General features: G+C 40.5%; 2 protein-coding genes and 1 long non-coding RNA gene across 5 annotated transcripts in view; 1 reads left to right on the top strand and 2 right to left on the bottom strand.

The window, feature by feature from the left end:
* Nucleotides 1–219: 219 nt before the first annotated feature.
* LOC148363046 (aldo-keto reductase family 1 member D1-like) lies at nucleotides 220–7,345 on the bottom strand. Its single transcript, XM_088339365.1, has 9 exons — nucleotides 7,180–7,345; nucleotides 6,945–7,112; nucleotides 6,759–6,875; nucleotides 5,367–5,444; nucleotides 5,126–5,248; nucleotides 4,951–5,060; nucleotides 621–786; nucleotides 473–555; nucleotides 220–397 (listed from the first exon to the last, which is right to left on the bottom strand). Exons 1-9 carry the CDS (start codon nucleotides 7,270–7,272, stop codon nucleotides 355–357), a joined length of 981 nt encoding a protein of 326 aa, XP_088195491.1. The 5' UTR covers nucleotides 7,273–7,345; the 3' UTR covers nucleotides 220–354.
* Nucleotides 7,346–15,056: 7,711 nt separating this feature from the next.
* On the bottom strand, nucleotides 15,057–15,642 carry LOC148363045 (uncharacterized). The gene is made up of 3 exons (XR_015850953.1): nucleotides 15,546–15,642; nucleotides 15,297–15,406; nucleotides 15,057–15,210 (listed from the first exon to the last, which is right to left on the bottom strand). It is a non-coding gene; the product is annotated as an uncharacterized LOC148363045 (long non-coding RNA).
* fbln1 (fibulin 1) overlaps nucleotides 15,122–22,168 on the top strand; it is a 68,533-nt gene continuing 61,486 nt past the window's right edge. Inside the window, exon 1 of one of the 3 annotated variants that reach the window (XM_088340637.1) lies at nucleotides 15,122–15,325. In XM_088340637.1, the coding sequence (XP_088196763.1) occupies nucleotides 15,271–15,325 (55 nt within the window). In that variant the 5' untranslated portion in view covers nucleotides 15,122–15,270. Of the gene's footprint in view, nucleotides 15,332–22,168 lie in introns of all 3 variants that reach the window. The other 2 variants (XM_088340638.1, XM_088340636.1) reach the window with 2 other exon arrangements.

Here is a 22,168-nt window from a genome sequence, read left to right as displayed (position 1 = left end):
TTACTTTAGTTTGGGTGTAAAGGCAAAAGCTGCCCCCTAAAAATATATATTATGTATTTTTTTCATTTTGAAAATTTACTTTGTGTCTGTGTATTGGCTGTTCTGGTGTGCCAGTTGGGGAAAAAATTGCACTTATATAATACTTTGAGGGAAAATGTGTTGGCTAAAAAGTGCTTTATAAATCAATTTTGATTTGAAAAGATTTGGTAGCACACTGTAAACATTTGCTTTGACTTTAATTTCAATAAAGGCAGCTCCAACAAGCTCCAGTGTAAGTTGGATAGTTTCTTCAGTTATGCTGCAGCAAAATGCCAACAAACCGTTGTTTTATTCCGTTACCAAACACAATCACATTCAGTAGTCATCATGAAACGGGTACTCTGGATGGTCGCTCCACCTGGGGCATAAGATGAACACAAAAGCAGATTACTCCATTCAGTAGAATATTCAACCACTCTTTCATGTTTCTTACATGAGCAGCTCCACAAAGCGAATGTTCTTGTTGAGACCTTCAATAGCTTTCATTTCTTCTTCAGTGAGTGAAAAATCGAATATCTGAAAGAAATAGGGTCAAATGGACAACTGTTTCTATTCATGCTAGAAGTTTCTTGTGCAAAGACCTGGAAGTTATGCTGGATTCGCTGCGGGCTGAAGCTTTTGGGAATGACCACCACGCCCCTTTGCACGTTGAAGCGAAGAGCAACCTGAGCGCTGCTTTTCTTGTACTTTTTGCCGATAGAGACGAGCAACTCGTCTTCCAACATGGGAGGAGATTTCAGGTTAACCCTGTTGGTCACAGCACTGTCAGGACCAGAACGGAAACACGACCCAATTGTGTTTTTCACAAGTTTTATTAAAGGAAAGAGGAAGGGCTGCGCCCACGATTGCTGGGCGCGGGAAGCAGGTCGCTCTGAATGCGGAAGCGGATCTTCCGTGGCGAGCGATGGCGGTGTCAAGGACGGAAAAACGGGTCAGTAGCTGGGACAGGAGAGCAAAAACGTGGTCGGGGACGGAAGCGAGTCGTAAGCCAGGAAAGGAGAGTAGACGTGGTTGGGGACGAAAAGAGGTCAAAAGCCGGGACGGGAGAGTAGACGTGGTCAGGATCAAAAACGGGTCGAAGGTAGCAAAAACAGACTGGAGCAAAAAAGGTGGGAGTCAGGGTCGAAAAAGGCTTGCCTAGTGTTAACTGAGGTTCGCAGACGGACTGACAAAAGGGGACAGACGGGAGTGGGTTTAAATAGGGACAGGGAGCCAATCAGAGTCCGAGGCAGTTGGCGCCAAATGAGAAGGCACAGGTGCTTCACAAGTATAGCCTTAACATTACAATTAGTGTAGGAAAAGGACAACAAAGAAACCAGAAAATGCAAAATTGGTTGAAATTATGTATCCAGAAAATAAAATTGAACAACTCTATATCTGCAAGTGTTACTTTAAAAAGTAAGAATATTTGTACGGTCTTAAGAGAAACAAGAGTGTGTGTGATAGGCGTAAGTTATGTGTGAATGTTGGGAGAGTAAGAGTAAGGTGATGAAATGTTCACATGATGGAGTGGGCATGGCGTTAGAAATAAGGTTGCATGGACAGGTGCTGGAAGAAGTTGAAAGCTTTAGGTACTTGGGTTGTGATGTGGCTGCAGTTGGTGGAATGGACTGCGAGGTATTGCACGGAGTGAATCAAGGTAACAATGTTTTGGGTGCTCTGAGGAGAGTGATGAGCAACAAGAGTATGAGTATGGATGTTAAGAGAGGACTGTATGAGAGTCTGATTGTGCCGACGGTGTTGTATGGTGCAGAGACTTAGAGCCTGAACGCAGATTTGAGAAGGAAATTGAATGTTTTTGAGATGAAGTGTTTGAGGAGTGTGTTAGGAGTGACAAGATTGCATAGGTTGGGAAATTAAATTGCGAGAGAACGAACTGGAGTAGTCGTGGAACTGAGCAAGCGTGTGGATATGAGTGTCCTCGGTTGGTTCGGACACATGGAGAGGATGGATGAGGAGCGAATGTTGAAGAGGATCTACAGAGCAGAAGTAAATGGAAGTAGACCAAGGGGAAGGCCACGATTGGCGTGGATGGATAGTGTTATGAGTGCACTGGAGGAAAGAGGTCTAAATGTAGTGGAAGCTAGCGCTCTTGTTGTTAACCCATCTACAACTTCTCAGGACTCCTATCTATTCTAACAGTGAACTGCTGTAGTGTATCACATTAATTATTCAAATGAATATATTAGAAAAAGGTACAGCCTTTAAGTATATTGCTATGTTAGCATGTCCTCAGGAAAGAGGTCTAAATATAGTGGAAGCTAGAGCTCTTGTTGGTGATAGGAATGAATGGAGGGGTGTTGTAAATGGATAGTGGGATGTTTGGACATATTCTAAGGGATGGGCAGGGGATCTGTATGATGCGGCAGGGGTAACCCAGTGAAAGCTGTCGGGCCCTGCTGTTGAACAGAAGAGTGTGTCTTGTCACCCTGACCCGAGTGACATGGCCACTTTCTTGTGTCCCGTTTCATCTGGAGGGACGAAAGCATGACCTACTTAGGTGCCGAGGTGCCTAACTTGTTTGGTTGTTTGGGCATTTGGGTTGGCCATGGACCAAAAATTTTTGTATGTGTTTTTTTGCTACTTTTTCCCTGTTTTATTTTCTTTGTATTTGTATGTGTTTGTCGCGCTGTCGGTCACCCCTCTCGAGGGATATGACCAGGGTAGATAGAAAGTTTAATAAATTAAATCTAACTCGAATGGTCCGTTGTAGAGATAGGAATTCAGAACCACATTTCTCGTCTTGGCTCCCAAAGGGCTCTTCAGGTAGTTTTTGTTGTTTAATTCATATATGACCATTTGGTCTGTATTATTGTGAATGACTTAAAAAGGGGAAAAATAAAGATAAAACAAAGGAAACGAAAATAATATATATATAAATCTAAAAAGGAAATGATAAAATACAAAACAATTTTAACCTCTTTGAGACTCAATAAATTCAAAGCCAACAGCCCAGAATCCCTGAAAAAAATGCATTTTGACCAACCACAAGAAAAAATAGCATCTCGAAGGGAACTCGCTCTTGATTGGTGGGGAGCTGGCTCCCACTTCCAAGAACCGGCTCATAGAGACATGAGACATGAGTCGGTTGCAACGCAACCCTTGTTTACCTTTTCTTTCGGGGAATTGATAAATACTATATTGTATTTTAAATAGTTACAGGATACCAAAAGATGTGAGGTAACGAACTCTGAGGAGAGCGAAGAAACACGCTGTTATGCAGAGATATGCCACCATTGGCGTTCTGCAGCCGAAGTAACGCACAGCATTTGAACGTCAGTAACGATAACGGTGTTGTAACGGCAGAAAAAGTAAACAAGGCGGGTGAGTGGTTAGCGCGTCCGCGGCACAGTTCTGAGGTCATGGGATCGAATCCAGCTACCAGCCTTCCTGTGTGGGGTTTGCATGTTCTCCCCATGCTTGCGTGGGTTTCCTCCGGGCACTCCGGTTTCCTCCCACATTCTAAAAACATGCATATTAGGTTAATTGGCCAGTCCAAAATGTCCCTAGATGTGAATGAGTGAGTGAGTTGTCAGTCCTTGTGTGCCTTGCGACTGTCTGGCAACCAGTTCAGGGTGTCCCCTGCCCACTGCCCCAAGACAGCTGGGATGGGCTCCAGCACCCCAAGGACCCTACTGAGGATAAGCGGTGCAAATAATGGATGGATGCATGGATGATTTAAACATCTATATGTGGCTGAAAAAGTGTATGCAATAGTTGCAACACCACTAATTAATTGACCACCCCAGGGTGCTCCAATGACATAAACAAACGTCAACCCTTTTTAACAACCTTTTAGAGTCCTGTTACAGATGTGTTCCTGCTATGTTACAGGCAGTTAGGAAAGAAAAGCTAAGGTATCATGTGAAGACAAGGGATTTACCGAAATAAAATTTTGGGGCCGATGAATAGAAACCGAGAAACTGAAATGCTTGGCCGAAAACCAAAAATAGAACACGGAAAAAAAACAATAGTTGTTTATCATTAAATAAATCTAAGGGATAGGCAGGGCACCCGTATGATGCGTCAGGGGTAAACCAGGGAAAGCTGTCAGGCCCTGCTGTTGGACAGAAGAGTGTGTTGTGTCACCCTGACCGGAATGACACGGCCGCTTTTCTGTGTCCCGTTTCTTCTGGAGGGACGAAAGCATGACCAACTCGGGTGCCGTGGTGCTTAACTTGATTGGGTGTTTGGGCATTATTTTTGGTCATGGTCCCCCAAAAATCTTTGTGTGTGTTTTTTGCTACTTTTTCCCTTTTTTAATTTTCTTTGTTTTTGTATGTGTTTGTCTTGCTGTCAGTCACCCCTTTCGAGGGGTATGACCAGGGTAGATTGATAGATAAATAGCTTGCCCTGCAGTGGAAGATTGTACTGAATTTTTTCCATGCCTGTTGTTAGGTCAGCAGTGTATATTACACCATGTCACCAAAGAAATCGACCAATCAAAATCATTTTACAAACACGTGGGTTTTTCTATCCTTCAATCAAAATCCAAGAGACCGTATAAAAAGGAGGCTCAACCTTTAGTATCTCATTTCAATTCAAGAACGCAATTTTGCCTAGTTTCAATGTGCTTGCTTTTCTTTGATAAACGAGTTTGATTGTAACTCAAAAGTTTCTTGTTTCATCTGGACACCGTTTTTAACCCTGGCAAAAACTTGGCATAGCTCCCGTTAGACCTCCATTTTCTAATTTCTTGTGTGCAAAATGAAAGAATAAGTAGCCGCACCATGCATAAAAAGGCTTTAGAGTGAAGGCCGGTTTCACATGGCTCACCTCACCTTAGAATTGACAACATTGTTCTTTAAAGCCTTTTTTCTGGGTTATTTTTTTCTGCATGGCTATTAAAAACATTATGACATTTTTTTATGTACGGTCTTTTTTTTGCCCAGCAAAAAAAAAAACACATACCATGATGCATCTCTTGAAGACCCAAGTGGGCAATAGCCGACTATAACAATGCCATTTTGGCGGCAATAGTCAAAAAGCTTGGGCTGCGTGAAGTATGGATGGCATTCCACCTGACCGACAAGACACTGGTTAAGCATATCAATCATAGAAATAATCATAAAAATGATTGTTTCACCTGGTTGGATACAGGTTTGTGTTTGAGCCCGGGTTTGTTGAGAATCAGTTCAAGTTGTCTGCGATTAAAGTTGGAAACCCCCAGAGACTTGACCAGGCCTGCATCGACACATGCCTCTAAAGCCTGGACCAGAAATAATTATCACAAACTTCTAAGACGAATGATGGACAAATGAATAAACAAATACATATATAAATAAATAAACAAATAAAGGGGGACCAAGCTGAAAAGGAGCCAGTACCTCCCAGGTAGCACAAAGGTCAGTGTGGTGGTAGATGTACTTTCCGTTCTGGTCTTTAGGATAAAAGTCATTCCCAGGCTGAAAAGTCAAAACATAAATAGAATAAAAACATGTCGGACAGTAATTATACATGAATAAGTTATCCAAAAAACACAGAGAACTCACTATTGGTCTAAATATAATTAACCTACAATGAAAAAAAGCAGATAATTTTGCTCGTTAGAAATACTATTTTTATTATATCATTCATGAAACTATTACTTTCATTACTATATTTTCAACTTGTATTCATAGAAACTGACATTTTAAAGTTTTTTTTTCAAAAACAGATATCATTTTGTATTTATAACTTTCATAACATTAGCAAAAAAATATATTTAATTTCCCCCCCAAAAAATCATTTTAATCATAAAAAATTAAACCTATGCGGCAAAAAATATTTGAGCAGATTATCTTGTAGATTTCAGGTTTATTATTTTAAATATTTTACTAAACTTTAAAGTTATTCTTCTGGAACATGCTTGTTTTGCTTATTTTAAGGTATTTTTAAACAATTTAAATGTTAATGTTTTAGATTAGATTTTATAAAATACATTACTTATAAAATATTGCGTCTAATTTTAACCCCCCAGTATCAAAATAATATATGATAATCAATGCGCACTGAAAACATATTTTGGTAGATAATTTAGATTATTTGTTTAGCTGATTTTAAGTTTAACATGTTTAACATGTTTTAACATGTTATTATTTTCTTTGTTATTATTATTTATTATATTTAACATTTTTTATAACTTATACTACTTCTCCCATATCTAATTTTGAACAAAGTAAATAAATTATATAACACAAACATATACATATATATATATATATATATATATATATATATATATATATATATATATATATATATATATATATATATATATATATATATATATATATATATATATATATATATATATATATATATATATATATATATATATATATATATACACATATATATATATTGTCTTTTTCTTCTAAAATTGTTTCTATTTTCCAAATAGAATGTTTATTTTTTTCTGGCTCTGTGAAGTTGTTGCCAGAAAGATTTCCATCAAGATCAGGCGTGACTGGTAAGCAAGCGCCTCATAGGTAAGAAAAGAATGACAATGGAAGTTATAGAAAATTGTGATCAACATAATTAGCTACTGTTATAATTGAATTATATTGCCAGCTTTTGTTCTGACCCATGAGTTATTTTCAGAACCTGTCTACGGGCTACTCAGGTGATTTTAAGGGGCTACCTGGGGCCCATGAGCACCACTTGGTTAAGAACGTCAATTAGACAATTTTTCAAAAGTTCCTAAGTTTTCAAAATACCTCTAGCATTTAGTACACAACCTTAAAGGCCATTGGAAGCTCAATAATATATAGATCCACGTAGTCTAGTTTTAGCGCCTTGAGGGTCCTCTCCAAAGTCGGTCTCACAAGGTTTGGTGGGTGGAAGGTGTTCCACAGCTGAAGAAACCATCATATATGATCTTTAGATCGCGAAAATACTGTGGAAAGTAACAGAAAAAAGGGCACCTTCCCGCAGTAGAAAATATCCTCTCTTGTCACTGTTCCGTCAGCAATCTTTTCTCTGATAGCTTGACCCACCTCATGCTCGTTGAAATACACCAAAGCTCCATCAAAGTGTCGATAGCCAACATTGATGGCGTGCTTGACGCATTCCAAAACCAGTCCTTTTGCCGTCTATGGGACAAAAAGCCAAACTTTGTAGTCCTTGAGCCTCAAAAAACATGTTTTTCATCCTGCTCACCGTGCGAGGATCTCCATATGTTCCTAATCCCAGCAGCGGGATTTGGTTGCCATCTCTAAGAGGAATTCTATGGTTCTCTGCAGTTAAATTCATGGTGTGGACCCAATAAAATGCGTACTCTTCTAGTTCAAAATCATTGGAGTGGAGGCAGATGAACCTTGAACTTTACCTTGAACTGCTCTGTTTATTTGCACACATGATAAGATTGACCTTTATTGGTGCGTTCCTTGTAAAAACGGCCATGGTGCACTATGGAAATATAGGGAAAATATGCCTACCAGCGGGGAAGGTAGGAATTACATATTATATGCCTTTTGTTTTCTTCAAGCGCATTTGAAAGATCCTTGAGTCTTAAAGAAATATGACAAATACAAGTAAAAACATATAAAAAAGAGGTACCTTTCTCTGAATGAAACATAATGTATCTACTCAGAATTTACATCATTTACATTTAAACAGGTAAAAGTGACAATTAGTGTTTTTTAAAATGTAGCGCTTTTTTAAATTTTGTTGACCAGTATATTAATAATCAACTAAAGTTTTGCTTTTGGAACCCCTCATTTAGTAAGTATCTGTATCAGTACTGGAAAAACAGATATAATATGCAAAGGAAAAAGAAAAACTCACATTTGAAGAATCTGCTTCTTATTTTAAGGATTTTTAATTTTTCTTATTTTCGTAATAATTTTTCTTATACTATATGAATAATAAATTATTGTTTTTTCTAAATATTTCTTCTTACTAAATAAAAAACACACCACTTGAATTTAAACTGAGCAAAACTCTAAGATATGGCCATTAATATATTTTTTTATCATTTCAGAAAAAAACTTTTAGAAAAAACTTTGATCAATTAAATATTATTTTTTCATATTCATATGGCCTAATTTTACTTATTTTAAGGATATGTTTTCTTATTTTATAATAAGAAATTAACATTTTTATAAGAAAAAATATCAGCCGTATCAGATAATTCATTTTATTAATTATTTTCCCGATTATATTAAAAATATTCTTTAACTGAGAAAAAACATAGGTACCATAGCAAGTACTTTTTTGTTTTATGAATTATTTGTCAATATTATATCAACTTCATTGTACAATATTTTGTTTTGTTTTGTTATTTTATTACGAAAAAAAATGAAAACGAGAAAGAATGTCATGATTACCGATGAGATGCACCTGTGCCCGCTCCTTTGGCGCCAACTGCCTCGGACTCTGATTGGCTTCCTGTCCCTATTCAAACCCACTCCTATGTGTCCCCTTTTGTCAGCCTTTTTTCGACCCTGACTCCCACCTGTTTTTTGCTCCCGTTTGTCCCGGCTTTGACCCGTTTTTGATCTTGACCACGTCTACTTTACCGTCCTGGCTTTCGACCTCTTTTTGTCCCCAACCACGTCTACTCTCCTTTCCTGGCTTACGACTCACTTCCGACCTCAACCACGTTTTTGCTCTCCTGTCCCGGCTACTGACCCGTTTTTCCATTCCCGACACCGCCATCGCTCGATCCACTTCTGCATTCAGAGCGACTTGCCTGCCGCGCCTAGGGCGCAGCCCTTCCTTTTTCCTTTAATAAAACTTGTGAGAAATGTAACGCAATTGGGTCCTGCTTCTGTTCTGGTCCTGACATAGAAAACATAAATATAGTAAAAAAAAAACAATTATATTTGAAATGAGCAAAACTTTCAACCAAATGAGGATGATTTTCTTCCTTTTTTGGGTAGCGTAGAGCATTCCGTCACTAAGTATAACAAAACTAATGGTAGTGTCTCAACATTTAATTCTGCATTTTGTACAATTTATGTCTTTTTAAGAAGCATTCTTCTACTTAAGACCTCAAAGTAAAACCCATTTGATGAAATCTCCCTATCCAGGTTGTTTAGTCTAGCTCAGAGTGTGTTTTTGTTACAACTCAAAGGATAACCGAGGCATTGTTAGACACTATACATAAAGATGGGACCGAACGTTTATATCGCTATAGCAACAATGCGCCAGCTATTTCAATTCATTAAAGTGAGATGTGACGCATCCATAAATCTGAAATAAGTAGACTTAAGTCCAAAGCAAAGTTTCCCAGACGTTTTACCTCATCTCAATTTGCAGCTCCACGAAAACAAAATCGAAGCGGTGCCGTCTGCCTGTGAGGTTTTCATTCTCGCATTATCTCCTTCTTTCCAAATACTGAAGCTAAGTGACAATCGGAGCTGCTTTCTATAAAAAGAGGATCTCAGCTTTTGGCTGCTCGGTTTGATATCAGAATCATACTCGGCATGTGTGTTACAATGACATACTTTTATTACAGTCATTAAATAACAAACAGTCCAGCCGGATTAGTGCGTATTGTTGGAATGCATGTGATCTATAGCTCAATAAAGTGACTGTGTAATAATTCCCTTAGTGTGAGTTGTAAAAAGATACACTACGGAAACCTATAGGATACCACTTGGAAGATTTGACCAAGTTACCAATAAGGCCAGGAGATTGGAGGTGCAAACCAGAAGTCAGAACCCTGAATCTCAATACCAATTGTCACGGTTGCAATGGCGCCCAATTGGGCCCGCCCGTGTCGCGCCAGCTGCGGCTCGTTGACAGATTGGCTTTCCGTCTATTTAAGCTCAGGGCTGTCACTCTTCCTTTGTCAGTCCGTCAACGAACCTCTGTCCCGTAAGACGTGGGTTTTGACTCAGTCCTGCTTCCTGTTGGTATTTCCTGTCCGGTATGGTTCCCGTTTATTTTGTCCTGTTTATTATCGGTTTCCAGTTTCGTTCCCGTCTAGTTTGTTCTGTTTATTTTCAATATCCTGTTTGGATATCAATCCTGTCTGTCCCGTCCTGCCCGGTATCGACCCCATCTGTCCGATATCTGCTCGGGCTATTGGTATCGATCTCGTCAGCCTCTGCTGCCAGACTGCTGCTTAACGTGCATGACTCCCCATTTCCCGTAAAATAAAAGGCTTGTGTGAGAAACGTCACACATTTGGGTCCTGATCCTGTTCCGGTTCATGTCACCAATGGAATATGATACATTCACAAAATCCTCGTTCCTGTAAACGTAAAATAGCTGCCAAATATATCAACTTGAGACACCTTTCGAAGAAGCTATGTAATTAGATTACTGCAGAAGCAGATATACACTGAAGGAGAGACAATCAATTTCTATTTACATGGAACAACTAACAATAACAGGGAAAGCTAGGGGTGAGCCGTAGCTAGCAGCCAAGTGGCTAACATGAAGGACTACAGAAAGAAACAGTGGCAAAAAAGTTGAAAATGCCTGGATCACAGGACTCCACATTTAGGGCTCAGCTGTGTGTTGTGAGTGGCCGCTAAGTGCTAAATGCACAGGCGGGGCAAGCTCCCTTCTCAAATTGGTCATTCGGGCTTCCGTAGTAGTAAAATGGCGGCCAACCACGTCAGCTTCTTTAAAGGGTGTCTCAAGTTGTGTTATACAACTACAAATTTCTAAACCAACAAGTCATCTTTAGGACATCTGTTTTAGCCTATTTTTTGAATCGTGTTGTATTTAGATGAATAACGCATTTTTACACATCTAGGTGTTGATGTGCAATGCACACTGGGCCTTTAAACCCTTAATGCCAATGATGCAAAGAACCCTACTCTAGCAAAAACTGATTTCATATTTCAAGAACCCCGTAAGCTTTTGGTCCCTTTCCAACAACTTCCTTAAAGTGTTTGCGCAACCTGACTGCAGGGGGGTTATAGGGCGAGGGGGACTTCCTTACTTTGGGCCCGCTGACTGACACAAACGTGGCAAGACAAGCCACGCTGAGCTTCAAAGGCACCCCCCACCGGCAAGATTGAATGCGACCTGGGCCGATCCAATTTCCTCAGGCCGGTAGTTGGGAGGTCAGCTCACCCCGCTGATTTTGTCTTAGATTACGAGGCAACAGGCACGACAAGCTGCCTCAGATAAGGGAGCCTGGCACTGCTTCACGTCTTATTTACAACACTTTGTGCAGCACTTCAGTGAATCTCCAGGAAAAGATAAGATTAGCTTTGTTGCTGACAAAAACGTCAATTTTTATAATTCTATTTACTTTATCGGGCATGAATAAACCCGATTTAGACTATTAACTCTATGAAAACAAACCTTTGCAAGGAAAATTCTTACTTTTGTTTCAGCAAAGATGGCAAAAAGCCAAATCATTTTGCGTAAAAAAGGGGAAAAATTAGATCAAGACAACAATACAGCTTGACAAAATAATTACAATAATATACTGACATATTATGAGACAGAAATGTAATGCCTACTAATGACAATACAAATTTGATGTTTCTTTGTTGTGTGGCTTGTAGAATAATCATTCATATAATTCTAATCAAGTTAACAATTATTATTGACAGGTTTTGGCTTTCAAAGATTTATTACTGACTGGGATTAATTTAGATGGAGCACCTAAAAACGACAATGGCCGTTGGTGTCGAACAACATTTGCAACCAAGTGGCTAACATGAGTGGCTAGAGAAAGAAATAGTGGAAAAAGAGAAAGATGCCTGAATCTCGGGACTTGACGACCATCACATGCTGGGCTAAGCTTTGGAAGGCGAGTGACACTGAAGGACAAGCAGAAGCAGCTGTGCTACCATGTTGCTGTTGTGTTATTGCTAAAATGAGTGGCTAGGGAAAGAAATAGTGGAAAAAGAGAAAGATGCCTGAACGACGGGTCTTGACGACCATCACATGCTGGGATAAGCTTTGGAAGGCGAGTGACACTGAAGGACAAGCAGAAGCAGCTGAGTTACCATGTTGCTGTTGTGTTATTGCTAACATGAGTGGCTAGAGAAAGAAATAGTGGAAAAAGAGAAAGATGCCTGAATCACAGGACATTACGACCATCACATGCTGGGCTAAGCTTTGGAAGGCGAGTGACACTGAAGGACAATCAGAAGCAGCTCACAATAACAATTAAGAATAGTGGAGAGGAGGCATAGCCTGGAGCCAACATTAATTAACACTAGTGACTAGAGAAGGAAACAGTGGAAACAAAGTTGAATAGGCCTTAATGACTGGACTCGACAACCATCACATGCAGGGTTATGCTTTGGAAGGCAAGTGACAGTGAAGGACAAGCAGAAGCAGTAAACAATAAGCCAAGGGGCTAACATGAGTGGCTACGGGAAGAAACAGTGAAAAAAGTCCAAGATGCCTAAATTATGAAACTCAGCGACATTCCATTGCATGAGCAACTGCGGAAGGGGAGTCACACTAAAAGATGACGCAAGTTTTTTTTTTACACAGAGAAGATAACAAAAACAGCTAGAGGCGAGCCATAGCCTGCAGCCAAAGGGCTAACATGAGTGGCTAGAGAAGGAAACTGTGTGGAAAAAAAGTCAAAGATGCAAGTTTGTTTTCACAGAGCAGCCAACATTAACGGCTAGAGCGACAAGCCATAACCTGCAGCTTAGGGGTTAACATAAGTGGCTAGGGGAAGAAACAGTGGAAAAAGTCCAAGATGCCTAAATGATGAAACTCAGTGACATTCAATTGCATGAGCAACTGCAGAAAGATGACGCAAGTTTTATTTACACAGAGAAGCTAACAGCTAGAGCCGAGCCATGGCCTGCAGCCTAAGGGGTAACATGAGTGGCTAGAGAATGAAACTGTGTGGAGAAAAGTCAAAGATGCAAGTTTATTTTCACAGGGCAGCTAACATTAACAGCTAGCGCGACAAGCCATAACCTGTAGCTTAAGGGCTAACATGATGGCTAGAAAGAAAACAGGGGGGCGGGGGAAAGAGGAAAATGCATGAATCACTGGACTCAGCTGTTGAATGTACGTTGCCTTTAAGTGCTAAGAGCACCACCAAGACTAGGTAGCTTCACAAAATGGTCATTAAGGCTTCAGTAGTAGTAAGATGGCAACCAAACATGTATGCTTCCATAAGTTGTGTAATATAATTACACATTTCTAAACTCTCATTGAAAAAACAGTTTATGGGATAGCACATAAATCTCTGCTGATCATTTGAACAAAGTGATATGTTTAGATGAATGAAGTATTTTTACACCAGAAGGGGTCACTATAAATACACATTGGGGCTTCAAACTCAACAATGAATCCAAACTCGGTTGTTATAATATCCATATAAGGTCTTCGATATCAAACCCGGAGTGCGTTTTTGAGAACGGCAGCAAGAGACATGTGGCTGCGATTAACTGATCGCCCGACCTCTCGCTGTCACATTTCCCAGCACTCGTAGAAAAGGCTGATTGAATTTGCAGAGGGCTTGTCGTTGGTACCAAATACTTCAAATGCACGCTAGCCGTTTTTGTTCCACGTGCTGACGGATCCTTGTGTGCATATGCAGTTTTTTTCAAACTGATTCTTCAACGACCTAGACAATAGTTGAAGAGTTTAAGCTACCAGCACCACTGATTTTGGTACAACTTTATTTTGAATAAATAAAATAAAACATGAAGATAGAAAGAAAGTGAATTAAAAGTAACAGGTAACTGTTCTCAATAATTCTAATTCTAACATAAAAATTACTTCAAAAGTTGACGTTTCTAATAGGCACATATCCTAAAATTGTATGGCCAGCAGCTTGTACACGAAAGGAGATAATTTATCGATTGTGTTGGTATTTAATAATAATAATAATATTTGTTGGGGTGCTTTGAAAAGAAACCTAGATAAAGACACTCCCAGAAGCCTAAAGTACTACTGTGTATTTTTTTTTCAAAGCCTATAAGCCACATATGAATACACACAAACATGCAAACCGAGATTTATAAAATAGTCTAGACTAGATTAGTGGTACTTCTGAATGAATGAATGAATGAAAACTTTATTAGAACAATAAAATTAAAACAGAACAAAAACAATAACTCAACAACAAAATAATGTTACACAATATGTTCGAAAAGGGGTAGTAAGAAGAAAATGCTTATATTGCCTACCCCTTCATCTTCCCTATTAAATACACCAATAATATAACAACAATTGTAATAATATTAATAATAACAGTTATGATATAACAATAGCAACAATAACACAAAGGTAACCATAGTTCTAGACGCACTATTCCCGATCTCTTGTATCACTCATACCCCATTTTCTTCATCTCTGTATTCCGCCGGGAATGTTTTTTTGTATTTAAATTTGAACAAGTGAATAGTTGGACATTGTTCGATCTCGTCTTGTAAATGGTTCCAAAGCGTGACACCACATACAGAGACACACATACTTTTCCTGGTGGTTCTTACCTTTGGGATTATGAATTTACTACAGCCCCTTAAATGAATATTTCCCTCTTTCCGAAAGAAAACTTATGGATGTTTTTGTTGACCTTAAATAGCAGTTGTGCAGAGAATTTTTTTACTAAATCATCTAATACTTGAATCAAACATACAATAGTCAGAGAATTTTTACAAGGAATTTTGAAATGGTACTTATACGTTTCTTCTGTTCAGTACTTCTCTACTGACTTACGCAAAGGGGATTGCTTAAGGTACCTGTTCATTATTTTGACTTTGATGCACTTTTTATGTCAATGTTACTATTGGCCAGTAATGTTGCTCTTCTTTGATAACCACACCCTTTAGAGCGGGTCTGCTTTTGTTTCCTATTAGTTTCAATTTACAAAGGATCTGTGGTCTGTGCAGCCATTTTAGACTCTTTTTGATTAATGGCTATACTGTACATATAAACATGACTTGACTTGACATTTACATCGTACTGTAAGCAAGTAATAAGCAAGTTAACAGCACTAACTTAAAGAAGGTAATGTATTTTTTTACCAAATAAAATGATTTTGGTGGAGACACCTTGAACCAACTAAACGCAAACTACGGTAAGCTTAGTATTGATGGTGACGACACCAGATCAAGTACATCTCGAGGATCACTTACGTTGTTTAGGCGGGACCCGCAGGGTGGGAGGGTCTGTAGTGGAAATTGGAAGGGGAGGTGGGGGTCCTGTGACGACACGTGCAGGCATTCAGAAGACCTTAGCTCCCGGGGACAGACGGCGCTGCATTGCATCGTTCTCCTGCCGAGTCCTCTGCTGGATCTAATTTCATCGTAAAAATCCGCATTATTTGTTTTAAAGAACATATTTGCTGTTTACCTGATGGGGCTGTGGACTGCTGTGCTCACTTCGTTGCTGGGAGTCGTCCTTGGTCAAGGTACCGGTAGGTTCCATTTCGAGTTTGTAATTGAAGTAGAATTGATGCAGCCATTCATCTGTCCATCATGATCCATCATGACTGGAGAAACAGATCCCACAAATGTTGACACAAACACATTTTCTTTCCAAAAACGTATTGGTATAGAAACAAAAAGAGAACAACAAAGTTTACAAGGATCCGAAGAATTCAAAGACAACAAAGCTACTCTAACACATACTTGATTACACATCCCTGCAACATTTTGCTGAAGCAAATTGATGACACGAAAGGAGAATGCAAAAGGAACATATAGCACTACTTAGCTTGCACTGAACCAAACAAGAAAGAGAGACACCACAGGATATGTACACATGCTCTGATCGATCAATAATGAGAGCTCGATGAAGACAATTCCATGAAATATAATGTGAGAATCGTAACTAGCTCTAACTTAACAACACATGAAAAGTGTTGACACATGATATGTTGTAACAGTCACAAGCTATAAAGGAACAAAACCTTAAGAATGACAAAGAAGGATTTGTACTCACACTGCGATAGTATAATTACAAGAGTGCCAAGATAAGTCCATGATCTATATGGTTGAAATTGTAATATGCTCTAACTGAATAAAACATGAAAAGATACGACAAGACCATGACCTTAAAGGAAACACCAACCATGTCCAAACGAACAAAACATGAACATTGAGGACAGAAAAAAATTCCACACGCCGATAGGACAATTAGTGTTCCATGAAGACGTCACCATGAAGCTTAATGCTGGGACACTAACAAGCTCTTCATGAACAACAGATGAAAAAATGGCAACATAAAGTTGTGAACAGTAACATTGTAACTGAACAAAACGTGAAATGGGGTCGAAACGGGACATGCACTTACAATTTGATAAAACCATATCAAGAGTGCTATGACAATGAGATCATGACACTTAACGCTGGAACACTAACTGGCTCTAACTGAACAAAACATGAAAGTAAGGCAACAAGGGCTAAGTTGGGGCACTAACTAGATATAATTGAACAAAACATGACAGGAGACAGCGCACGACATAAGACATTGATTGACCAATAACGGGAGCACCAACTTTTGGGCATAAAAAACATTCCTAATAAATAAAAAATAATATTTTAGATAAGGTTTCAATACAAAAAAAAAGAATTGTTATCAGATAGTGTACGGACACAAAACAACAGTTTTCTAGGCTTTTCGGAATCCCAGAGCATCATATGTACTCTACCAAACGCTTGACAACGCATCCCTACTAAATAATGTTGGAAAAACAACTAAATTGCAATTGAACGAAAAATAAAAAAGGACATTGCAGATTATGTAAGAACGCAAACTAGCTTGCACTGAACAAAACATGAAAGAGGACAATGTGGGATGTGTTGTAATACCAAATGGTTCTAACTGAACAAAACAAGGAAGGTGGAGGATGCAGGGAACATACTAACGCGTGGCTAGAACTACATGAAACTAACCAGCTGTAAGAGAACAAAACATAAAATAAGACAACACAAAAATGCATTTTCACAAGTGGATAGAAAAACAACGAAGATGCCTTGACGATGACACTATGAAATGTAATGCTGAAACATTAACAAGCTGTAACTGATCAAACCAGGAAATGAAAAGACCGCACGATGTGTTGGAACTTTAACTACAGAGAAAAACCTAAATGTAAGTTTTTTTTTTCCAAAAGACATCATAATTTGGCTGTTATTATTGGTATCAGTTAAACACAGTAATAAAGATAAAATTGACGTCATGATTACCGAAGTGCATGACCTGTGCTCGCTCCTTTGGCGCCAACTACCCCAGACTCTGATTGGCTCTCTGTCCCTATTTAAACCCACTCCTATCTGTCCCCTTTTGTCAGTCCGTCTGCGAACCTCAGTTAACACTAGGCAAGCCTTTTTCTACCTTGACTCTCACCTGTTTTTGCTCCTGTCTGTCCCTCGTCTTCGACCCGTTTTTGATCCTGACCACGTCTACTCTCCCGTCCCGGCTTTCGAACTCTTTTTGTCCCTGACCATGTTTACACTCCTTCCTGGCTAAGGACTCGCTTCCGACCCTGACCACGTTTTTACTCTCCTGTCCTGGCTACTGACCCGTTTTTCCGTTCCCGACACCACCATCGCTCACCACGGAAGATCAACTTCGGCACTCAGAGCGACCTGCTTCCCGCGTCCAGCAATCACCGGATCATGGGCGCAACGCTATCTCTTTCTTCCAATAAAACTTGTGAGAAACGCAACGCAAGTGGGTCCTGTCTCCGTTCTGGTCTTGACAATTGCACCTCTTTTGAACGCTCAATATTTATGGCACATTGCACCAATGCTATTGCCGCAGCTAGCATAGGCGGCTAGCATTGCTCAGTAGACGCAGGGCACCTCAAAATTAGATGCAACTAGAGTGCCGCCTATGATAATCCATCCATTCATCCATTATCTGCACCGCTTATCCTCAGTAGGGTCGCGGGGGTGCTGGAGCCCATCCCAGCTATAATCGGGCAGTGGGCAGGGGACACTCCGAACTGGTTGCCAGCCAGTCGCAGGGCACACAGAGACAGACAACTCACTCGCTCATTCACACCTAGGGACAATTTTGACTGGCCAGTTAAGCCGACATGCATGTTTTTGGAATGTGGGAGGACACCGGAGTGCCCGGAGGAAACCCACGCAAGCACGGGGAGAACTTGCAAACTCAACACATGAGGGTTTGATCCCATGAGCCTATGATAATGCATATGCTAAAAACTACAGTGGGACCTCGCTACTTCGCGGTTCCACGTTCGTGGGTTCAGAGCTTCGCAGGTCTAAAAAAATAATAAAATAAAATAATTTTAAAAAAGGGCAGCACGGCGGCGCAGTGGTTAGCGCTTGTGCGGCACAGTTCATGTCATGGGAACCTGTCGTGGGTTCAAATCCAGCTCCAGACTTCCTGTGCGGAGTTTGTATGTTCTCCCCGTGCTTGCGTGGGTTTCCTCCGGGCACTCCGGTTTCCTCCCACGTTCCAAAAACATGCATTTCAGGTGAATTGGCTGGTCCAAATTGTCCCTAGGTGTGAATGAGCGAATGAGTTGTCTGTCCCTGTGTGCCCTGCGATTGGCTGGCAACCAGTTCAGGGTGTCCCCTGCCCACTGCCCGGAGATGGCTGGGATGGGCTCCAGCCCCCCGCGACCCTAATGAGGATAAGCGGTACGGCTGATGAGATGAGATGAGAATTTAAAAAAAACAAATATATATATATATATAGTTTGTATGTTCTCCCCGTGCTTGCGTGGGTTTCCTCCGGGCACTCCGGTTTCCTCCCACGTTCCAAAAACATGCATTTCAGGTGAATTGGCCGGTCCAAATTGTCCCTAGGTGTGAATGAGCAAATGAGTTGTTTCTCCCTGTGTGCCCTGCGATTGGCTGGCAACCAGTTCAGGGTGTCCCCTGCCCACTGCCCGGAGATGGCTGGGATGGGCTCCAGCCCCCCCGCGACCCTAATGAGGATAAGCGGTACGGCTGATGAGATGAGATATATATATATTATATATTTTTTTTTTAAAGCATTTTTGAAGGGGCGTTGCTACTTCGTGGCTCCACGTTCGCGGGTTCAGAGCTTCGCAGGTCTAAGAAATAATAATAAAATAAAATAATAATTGATTCTGGCCATGTTTTTGCTCTTCTGTCCCGGGGGCCGAGATGCGGGGGCCACAAATGTATATATATATATATATATATATATATATATATATTATATATTATATTATTATTATTTATTTTTATTTTTGAACGGATTTTCACTTTTCGCCGGTGGTTTTGGTCCCCATTAACAGCGATAACCGAGGGATTACTGTATTGTAAATATATTGTTCTTTTAATACTGAAATTGCCCAATTGTGGTATTACGATATAAGTCATCTAAAATCATACATTTTTGCACTGCCATCCCTCTGTTTTTCTAAATTCCTTCCTCGTATAACAATCTCATTAGGTCGTGTGTACACGAGGCGTCTAGACGATGTCAAACTCTGCCCAAAAAAAAAAGAGCGGCCCCCGCATCTCTCTTATTCGTCCAAGATGGAAATCAGCAGACGATTTGATTAAGAAAAAAAGAAGAAAAAAAAACAAAAGAGGCTCTTCTGTTCTTTCAATTGAGACTTTTGGACAGTGGTGATTTCGGAATGCCAACTATGACTATAATTCGTAAAACACTTACACTGGCCCCTGGTGGGAAAGATAATTGGATTATTTTTTTTTCCATGTCAGCTAATGGACGCCCTTCTTCCTTGGAAGTCAACTGTGAATGGAAATTATTTTAATGGGTGAAGCTGTGAAATACAAGGAACTTGCGAAATCTTACCAGTGTGGGGAAAAGTATTTAGTCATCTGCCAATTGAGCAAGTTCTCCCACTTCAAATGATGACCAAAGCTCCTAATTGCCATTGTACCTCAACTATAAGAGTCAGAATGAGAAAAATAATCCAGGAAATCATATTGTCTCATTTAAAAAAATATAAAAACAGTATTCCCTCAATGTGCCAGATCTATAACAACCCGTATTTGTCACAACCAGAACGGAATCAGGACTCAAATGCGAAACGTTAACCACAAATTTATTGATAGAAAGAGGAAGGGCAACATCTGCGATCGGGTGCTTGCCGGACACGGGAAGCAAGCCACTCATTCAATTTGATCGTAATCCGAATACGGAAGTTGATCGTCCGGAGCGGGAAATTGCAGTGTCGAGGACGAAAAAAACAGGTAGATAGCCAAGAACTCTGCCAAAAAAAGAGCGGACCCCGCATCTCGGCCCCCGGGACAGAAGAGCAAAAACATGGTTGGAATCAAAAAACGCTCGTAAGCCGGGACGGGAGAGCAAACGTAGTCGGGGTCAAAAAACAGGTCGTAGTTGGAGACAAACGGGGAGTTCAGGAACGGATGGGTGGTAAAGACAGGAGCAAAAAGCGGGACCAACATGCGGGAAAGGAAAAAATGCTTGCCTTGTAGAAACAGAGGTTAGCTGATGGACTGACAACAGGAGAGTGAAAGGACTGGGCTTAAAAAGGACAGATACTAATAAGTCATCATGACAGTATTAAGTATATATATATATATATATATATATATATATATATATATATATACATACATATACATATACATATACATATTCCCGTCTGTCAAGAACCGGAAAAAAGAAGAGGACCCAGATGCGTGACGTTTCTCACACAAGCTTTATCTTACGGGAAATGGGGCAGTCATGCACGTTAAACCAAAGGGCCAGTCATTCGACGATCGTGGGGCGGAAGACGTAAGGCAGCAGTCTGGCGTGGAATGACAGGAAACCAGAGGCTGACGAGATTGATACCAATTGAACGAGCAGATATCGGACAGATGGGGTTGATACCGGTCAGGACGGGACAGACAGGATTTATATCAGGCACTGGAGACTGGTGTCCGATAACAAGCAGGACGAGATAGACGGAAACGATACCAGGAACTGGAGATCGATAACTAACAGAACAAAATAGCCGGGAACGAAACTGAAGATTGATATCAAACAGGACAAAATAGAGGGAAACGATACCGGACAGGAACCGGACAGAGTCAAAACCCACGTGTTGCCGGTGCAGAGGTTAGTTGATGGACTAACGAAGGATGAGTGAGAGCACTGAGCTTGAATAGGAGGTAAACCAATCAGTCAACGAGCCGCAGCTGGCGCCAAACGGGCGGGGCCCATTGGGCGCCATGGGCAACCGTGACACTTTCGTATTTTCTGCCCCTAAAGCCAGTCTAAATATAGTGGATGCAACAGTTGTATTCATCTATATGTAATGTAAGTCTGTTATTTTGGCAAGACGTGTACAAAAACAGCTTGTAAACACACATGACAAAAAAATGTAGCACAATTTTGAAGCAAAAAGAAATACTACTTTATGGATTTTGGTGGGTGACATGAATGAAATCATTCGGGCGAACACACAGAGAGCAGATGGCCCTGTTAGTGAGTGCTAATGTGTTGCTGCTGTGTTACTGCCGTGTCTCAGTGATTTTAACCAGTGTGTTGTTTTTTTTTAACCGGCCCTATTCTTACTGTGCGACAGGCACTGTTTGGAAAGGAAAACTTAAGGTATATTTTGAATTTTGAAAACTCTTTCTGTGTACCGTCTTTCTTTGTAAATATCTCATGTTTCGAAATGGGCAAATGCGGCTTACAGACATGTGTAACTTATGTCATACAAAATGTTTTTTCCTTTTAAAATGTACTTGGTGAGGCTTATAATCAGGTGCGCTCTATTAGTCCGTAAATTAGGGCAATGTCAAAAGTTAAATGCGGCATGTTTGTTTACCTAATGACGTCGCTCGTGCTTGCACCCCTCGCTAACGGCATCTATATGTCATGATTACTCATGACTTTCATCTGTGCCCGCTCGTTTGGCTTCCTGATTGGTTCCCCGTCCTACTTAAGCTCCATCCTTTCACTCTCTTGTGGTCAGTCCGTCAGCGAACCTCTGTTTCAACAAGGCAAGCATTTTGACTCTGACTCCCGTCGGTCCCCGTTTTTGCATCCGTTTTTCCACCCGTCCGTTCCTGATCTTCCAGTTTGTTTCTGTCTACGACCTGTTTTTGACCCCGACCACATCTGCTCTCTTGTCCCTGCTTACGACCCCTTTTTGATCCCGACCACGTTTTTGCTCTTCTGTCCCGGCTATCGACCTGTTTTTTCCGTCCTTGACACGCCATCTCCCGCTCCGGAAAATCCACTTCCATATTCCGATCACGATCCGATTGTGTGAGCGGCTTGCTTACCGAGCACCGGATCACGGGCGCTGCCCCTCATATTT

This window comes from Urocampus carinirostris, chromosome 7 (assembly GCF_059441175.1).
Source record: "Urocampus carinirostris isolate Australia breed hairy pipefish chromosome 7, RoL_Ucar_1.0, whole genome shotgun sequence".
In the NCBI taxonomy this organism is placed as follows: domain Eukaryota; kingdom Metazoa; phylum Chordata; class Actinopteri; order Syngnathiformes; family Syngnathidae; genus Urocampus; species Urocampus carinirostris.
Note: the sequence above shows the minus strand (reverse complement) of the source record. Positions and strands in the feature narration are given on the sequence as shown.